The sequence below is a fragment of the Myotis brandtii genome, unplaced genomic scaffold (assembly GCF_000412655.1).
Source record: "Myotis brandtii unplaced genomic scaffold, ASM41265v1 scaffold691, whole genome shotgun sequence".
In the NCBI taxonomy this organism is placed as follows: domain Eukaryota; kingdom Metazoa; phylum Chordata; class Mammalia; order Chiroptera; family Vespertilionidae; genus Myotis; species Myotis brandtii.
In genome coordinates this window covers 1,020,667-1,027,375 of record NW_005370704.1, presented here as the reverse complement: position 1 = coordinate 1,027,375, position 6,709 = coordinate 1,020,667, and the positions used below count along the sequence as shown (strand labels likewise).

Below are 6,709 nucleotides of genomic sequence, written 5' to 3'. Positions count from 1 at the left end.
CCCCGCCCACCCCCGCCCCCATGGCCAGACCTCTCTGCAGCCGGGGAGCTGAAAGGCGCCTCCTGTGGAGTCCCAGGAGGCGGCGGTGCGACGTGGGCCTTGTGGCTGGGGGTAGGCCCTGTGTGCAGCGCGGCTCCAGCTGATGGGTCAAGTCTCCAGTAAAGAGGAAGTGGGGTTGTGTAGGGACTGCACCCCATCTGTGGGAGCAGACATGGGGGCCCAACCGGACCCTGGGGGGTGACAGCTGGCGCCGGACGCAGGCCTCCGCCAGGACTGCCCTGCGCGGCCCTGAGCTCAGCTGGCCCCGTTGGCTGGTGTAGGAAGCTCTGCGCTGGGCCCGCAGATCGCACGCCCGTGGGAGGGACATTCTCCAGCTCAGAAAGTGGGGGCAGCTCGCAGGCAGGATCCGCTCCCCACCTCTTTCCCTCGCCCCGGCCCCACCGGCAGCCTGGGTCAGGGTCACCTGGACACCTCTGCATCCTTTGTAGAGCGAGCAGGACGTCCCTGAGCCTCAGGCCCGGCTGGGCCGTCTCTACCTGTACAGCTGCAATGACCACTCTGCTTGCTCTGTGGCTGAGATCCAGAGAACAGACACGGCTGCCATCCTGGACATGAAATGGTACGAACTCGCTAGCAGCCCCATGGCCTGTATCTTGTCACTGGCAGGAAGCCCGATGCCTGGCAGCACCCCACAGACGGGCAGCCTCTGAGCTGTGGCTTGTCTCTTTGCTGTCCTGCCCACCTGCGGGCACTTGCGGGGTGATGCAGCCTTGGGGTTCATTTCCTTTGTGGATCTCCGAGCCCCAGAGTCAGGATCGTTCTGAGAAGTGGTGCTGGTGTTATGGTTCGTCAGCTGGGAATCTTGTTGGAACGGGGTTGTAGGCTCCAAAACAGTGTAGGGGCTTCCGTGTGAATGGTAAGTTCCTGGGGTGCACTATGCTGTCCTGTGTCCCGTTCTGACTGGCACGTGAACTCCCGCCTCAGGTGCCATGTCCCGGTGGCCGGCCATGCCCTCTTGGCTGTGGCTGATGCTGATGGGCTCATAGGGCTGTACCAGCTGCTGGGATCCAAGGTTAGTGGCTGGGGACGGGCGTCCTCGGGGCTGGAGGGAACGCGATGGAGAGGGTTTGGGAGGGAGCGTCTTCGGGGGTTACTTTCTGCCGGAAGTCTGGCACGCAGCGGTCTAAGGCAGCGCACAGCCCGCTTTAAGGTATCGGGTTCTGCCTCTCACTCGGAGAGGAGGTCACTTACGTGTCACCCGCAGAAGGGCTGAAGCGACAGGCTGCTGGCTTACCTGTCGATGGGTCTGAAAGGTCTTCTGTAAGGAGAGCCTGGACCACCTTTCTTTCTTTCTTTTTTTTTTAAATATATTTTTATTGATTTCAGAGAGGAAGGGAGAGGGAGAAACATCGATGATGAGAATTACTGATCAGCTGTCTCCTGCACGCCCCCCACTGGGGATCGAGCCCACAACCATGACCTCCTGGTTTATAGGTCGGGGCTCAACCATTGAGCCGCACCGGCCGGACAGCAGTGACTCTTATGTGGGACTGGCCCTTCTCAGCGACAGTTGGGAGAGCACACGACCACTGCGGGGACTTGCTGAGTGTTTGACAGCAGCCCTGACCGATGCGAGTCCTGCGGGGAGGGGAGTGGACAGCCCCCAGGGCCATGCCTGCTCTGGAGCACACGGCCTGCGGCGAGAGGGCTGGAGCAGAGGCCCAGGGGCGCCGGTTCGGGTTCGTGGCAGCGGAGGGCTCCGGTGGAAAGGCCTTGCTCCTGGCCTCGGGGAGCAGCAGCCTGTCCTGGGAATGAGGGAGGAAGACGGGACCCAGGGACCGGATCGAGGCAGGAGCCCTAAACCGGGAGCCGCCTGAGGGGCAACTGCTGGGAGCCTGTGGGTGGAGTTAAGCGGTCCAGGTTGCGTAATAAAACCTACGTGGATCTTAGGAGAGAGACAGCACTTCGTGGCCAGTCGTGGCTTTTGAAAAGGAACCCAGAGGAAAGTGTCGTCTGTGTCTCTGAAGGCCCAGCAGCCTGGGGAGCTGAGGGCGGCCACCAGGGCCCTTCCAAGCCACGTAGGGGAGTGAGAGCTTGGGGGGCGGGAGGGGAGCACGGGCAGCAAGGGGCTGAGGAGGGAGGCCTGCTTCCCCAAGGTCGCGGCTGGGAATCCCTCCCGCAGGTGTGTGAGCTCTCGGGTCTCCCAGTGAGTGCAGACCTTCACCTGGGAGTGAAGGAGGGCGAGAGGGCGTGGCGGCCGCCGGAGCTGGAGGCTGACCTCCAGGGTCCCGGGCCGCCCTGACGCGGTCTCTCCCCCAGGAGACCACCTACACCCTGCAGCCGTTTGCCAGCTTTGCCCTGAGCAAGCAGTGTCTGGCCTTGTCCCTGGATTGGTCCACTGGGAAGGCGGAAAGGTAAGGGCCCCGTCTTCGAGCTCATGGCTCATTCCTGCTTTCACGCGGGAGCATTGGCACCACCTGTGCTGCCCCGGCTGCGGCTCCCCAGACCCGGGGGTGTCACGCCAGCCCCCCAAAAGGACGGAAATGCCAGCCTTCTAGATGAAGGGCAGTGTCTCCACCAGGAGAGGCTGACACTGACATGTCCACAGGCTGAGTGGGAGCTCCGCTCTGCCAGGTGCCCAGGCACCTGCTTACAATGAGCCACGTGCCAGGCCATGCAGAGCCTCGCCCAGGACAGGCTGGGGGGCACAGCGTGTCACTGCTTGGGAACCTGAAGAGGTGATGAGTTTGGGTCTGGGTGAAGTTCAGCGGGTTCTCCGTTGCTCCCCTGTGTCTAGGACCAGTCACCAGCCCTTAAAAATCATCAGCAGCGACTCCAAGGGCCAGCTGCACCTCCTGAAGCTGGACGAGGCGGGGTCCGGGCTGCACGAGGTGGCCACCTGGCAGGCCCACAGCTTCGAGGCCTGGATTGCAGCTTTCAATTACTGGCAGACGGACGTGGTGTATTCAGGTGGGTCTCCTGCGCTGGGCGGCGGTCACACGTCGGCATCACGCTCCCTCTCGGAACACCAAACGTGCGCTGGGAGGAGCGAGCACACGAGGCGGTCGGGCCCTGACCCTGGCCTCGCTGGGATCTGAGACCTTGTGTGCAGAATGCGCTTTCTGGGGCCAAAGCTGTGGCTGGTCCCCACCTCTCAGCACAGCGGCGTCCGCTGCAGGATCTGCGGGCCTGGGTGGCGCTGACCGGGCAGTGGCAGCGGGAGCCCTGCCTCTGCGGTGCTGTCTGCGCGGAGTCGGCGGAGGCCCCGGCGTGGCCGGTGCTTGTGAGTCCCGGGCTGGCTCAGCAGCTGGATTTCGCGTTGCTGCTGCCTTTATGGGGGGTTACCTTCCTGAATGAAGGGGAAAGGGAGAGATGGGTCGACTTCCTGGGGCTGCGACTTGGGGATGAGAAGGGAACGGTGGCCTGTGCAGCCTCTGACCCAGGCAGGTTCTCTCCCCGGAGGTGGTGGCCTTGGTCTCTGGGGGGACAGGAGAGGAGCGGCTGGACGTGCAGGACGCAAATACCCGACCTATTCCTTCTCCGTCGCGGCTGGGAGGAGAGGCAGGCTGTTCTGTCAGACCCAGGAGCTGGGCACCCCCACCAGAGCCGTTCCTGCCAAGGTTCTGGCCGCGGCTCCTTCGGCCCATCTTGCTTGGCTCCTCACCAGCCGTCCCTTCTTCCCCTGCAGGCGCCTGAGTCTAAAGGCAGTTGTGGCTCAGGGGTGCTCTTCAGTCTGGTGGCAACCAGGAACCCCAGGAAAAGTCGCCCCTCAGACTCGAGTTCCCTCCCTGAGACACGGCCACCTGCTGCTCCAGGGCCCCCGTCAGTGGTGCTTCTCTCCCGCAGGTGGGGACGACGGCCTGCTGAGAGGCTGGGACACCAGGGCACCTGACACACCTACGTTCACCAGCAGGAGGTAAACCCAGGGCCGGCAGAGGCTGTGACAGCGCCGCGTCCGCCTGCCCTGCGCCTGCTGAGGTCTTGCCCTTTGGTTACAGACATCGCATGGGGGTGTGCAGCATCCAGAGTAACCCCCACCAGGAGGGCATCCTGGCCACGGGGAGGTGAGGCCGCGGCGGTTCCTGGGTCCTTCCTGCCATGGGGCCAGGGTGCGGGTGTGGGCGGGGGCTCGGTCCTGGGTCCTGGTGAGTGGGGCGGGCTCCCGGGAGACGTGCCCGCACTGGGGCCCTGTTGTTGGGTTTCAGCTACGACGAGCACGTTCTGCTGTGGGACGCGCGGGACATGACGCAGCCGTTCGCAGACGTGCCTGTGCAGGGCGGGGTGTGGAGGCTCCGGTGGCACCCCCTGCAAAGCCACCTGCTCCTGGCGGCCTGCATGCACGGTGGCTTCAGCGTCATCGACTGCCAGCAGGCCACGGGTGAGTGGGGCTCCCAGCTCCTGCCGCAGCCACCGAGCCCCGCACACCCCAGGTCCCCAGGCCCGGCTGGGATCGCCCCCGAGTCTCAGTTGTGAGCACTGGGCCCTGCCCTGCAGCTCTTCCCTGACCAGCTGGGGTGTTCTGGAACCTTCTGCATCGCTGGGGACCTCTGCCAGGAGCCTGCGCACTTGTCACGTTCCTCGCCACCGGGTGTTCTGGAACCTTCTGCATCGCTGGGGACCTCTGTGCCAGGAGCCTGCGCACTTGTCACTTGGCCCACCTTCTGCCTGTTCTTCCTGCCGGCGCGCAGTGTGGTCTGTGTGGCCTGGGGCCCCAAACATGCTTCACTGACTCACTGTGGGCGGAACCAGCACCGGTCCCGCCAGCTCTGCTGGGCCTTCCTGCAGCGTGTGCTGTGGCAGGTCCTGGGACTCGCCAGGCATCGCCCTGGCTTTTGCGGCCCTGCTTGGTCCTTGCGAGTTCTGATCGCGAGTCAGGTCGCTGTGCCCCTGACCCCTGCGCGTGGGAGGCAGCAGCAGCCACCCTTCCGGGGCTGTGACTTTCCAGCTGGTGACGGCGCTCTGCGCTCACACCCTCACTGGCCCTGGCTTCCCCCAGCGGCTCCTGCCAGCCTCGGCCCTGCCCTGGACCCGGGACCCCCTCAGGGTTGGAGACCACTCATTTCTTCTTCTGGTCGTGTTGCTCTCAGACCTTCCGCAGCTTTGTGCCTTCTGGATGGAGGCCTGGCCTCTTCCCAGTCCCACCTCCAGCCTCAAAGTTGCCATAGCAACTCACCACCAGGAAACTGCTGGTGTTCAGACTCTGCGAGCTGAGCACGCTGACGCTGACGGGGGTGACCCTCCCGCCTGGTCGCACGCCCCGGCCCGTCCCCTCGTCCCTCGTGTGTGGTTCCTCACAGGAGCCCTGCTCTCCCTCCGCCGCACGTGTGCTTGTTCCGCTTCTCCTGCCTCCCCCTCTCCCTCTCCCTCCACGGGCAGCTCCTTTGTCCTCAGCTGCGCACGTCCTGCCAGCCAGGCCGAGTGCTCTCAGGTGCACGGCGCATCACGCCTGGTGTCAGCTCACCTCTGTCCGCATCGCATGACGGTGAGGGCGGGCAGGGCTGGCGGAGGGGTGGACGAGACCGGCTCTGCGTAACGTTGCGTTTCCTGTTCTGTCTCCGTCCAGAGAAGAAGCAGGACACGTGCACGATCTCTGTGTCCCACACGCTGCCCAGCTCCCTGCTGTACGGGGCCGACTGGTCCTGGCTCACCTTCTGCCGTCAGCCCAAGGCCCAGCCATCATCCCCCTCAGGGTCCTTGTCCGGCAGCGACCCAGGAGCCGGAACAGAAGACGAGGCTGGAGACCAGGGGCCGGGACCTGCCTGTCCTGACAGTCCAACCGACGACGGGAGTGGAAGCAAGGAAAGGACTCCTCCCCGGCCGTCCACAGAGGACGTGAGGAAGGGCAGCAGCCAGCTGCACAGCCCAAGGACCAAGATCTGTGTCTGTGACTCGGGCATGGAAGCAGACCCTAACATCCACCTGCTGGCCACTTGCTCCTTCTACGACTGCGTTCTTCACCTCTGGGGGTGGGAGAGCAGCTGAGCCGGGGGGCAGGCCCCGGCTGGGGATCATAAAGACCGTGCCGTGAACGAGCTGCCTCAGACCCTCACTGGGCTTGCTGGTCTCCGACACCTAGTGTAGGGCTGCATCTCGGGGAATCTGCAGTGTGGACAGCCAGGAGCTGTTGGCTTCTCAGTGACCCTTATCTGCTGGGCCCTTCCAACGGTGACGCTGGCCCTGACTGGTGTGGCTCAGTGGGTATGTTGGCCTGCAGACTAAAGGGTCCCAGGTTCGATTCTGGTCAAGGGCACAGGCCCGGGTTGCGGGCTTGATCCCCATGGGGGGTGTGCAGGAGGCAGGTGATCCATGATTCCCTCTCATCATTGATGTTGCTACCTCTCCCTCCCTTCTTCTCTCTCTGAAATCAATTAAAAAAAAAATACACAAAATACGGTGATTCCGGCTGGGAGGGCCTCTCCCAGTTCTTGGGCTTGTCTTCTATGGGTCCGACTTTCAGTTCTTCCTGTTCATTTAAGCAACATTTATAGTAATTGGAGGAAGTTTTTTAAAGCTACTTTATATCACCAGAGGGATTGTACATGAACTTTTAAAACAGCGGTTCTCAACCTGTGAGTCACGACCCCTTTGGAGGTCAAAGGACCCTTTCATAGGGGTCGCCTAAGACCATCCAGCAGATCAGGTATTTACATTACGATTCACAACAGTAGCAACATTACAGTTATGAAGTAGCAACGAAAATAATGTTATG

General features: G+C 63.0%; 1 protein-coding gene across 1 annotated transcript; it reads left to right on the top strand.

Moving 5' to 3' along the window:
- Window positions 1-6: 6 nt before the first annotated feature.
- Window positions 7-6,029, top strand: DPH7 (diphthamide biosynthesis 7; the record flags this gene model as incomplete). Its single annotated transcript, XM_014529693.1, has 9 exons — window positions 7-111; window positions 489-619; window positions 985-1,072; window positions 2,320-2,414; window positions 2,798-2,970; window positions 3,847-3,916; window positions 3,999-4,064; window positions 4,206-4,378; window positions 5,564-6,029. Coding segments are annotated over 9 exons (1,320 nt in total), but the record flags the coding sequence as incomplete, so codon positions are not given.
- Window positions 6,030-6,709: the final 680 nt, after the last annotated feature.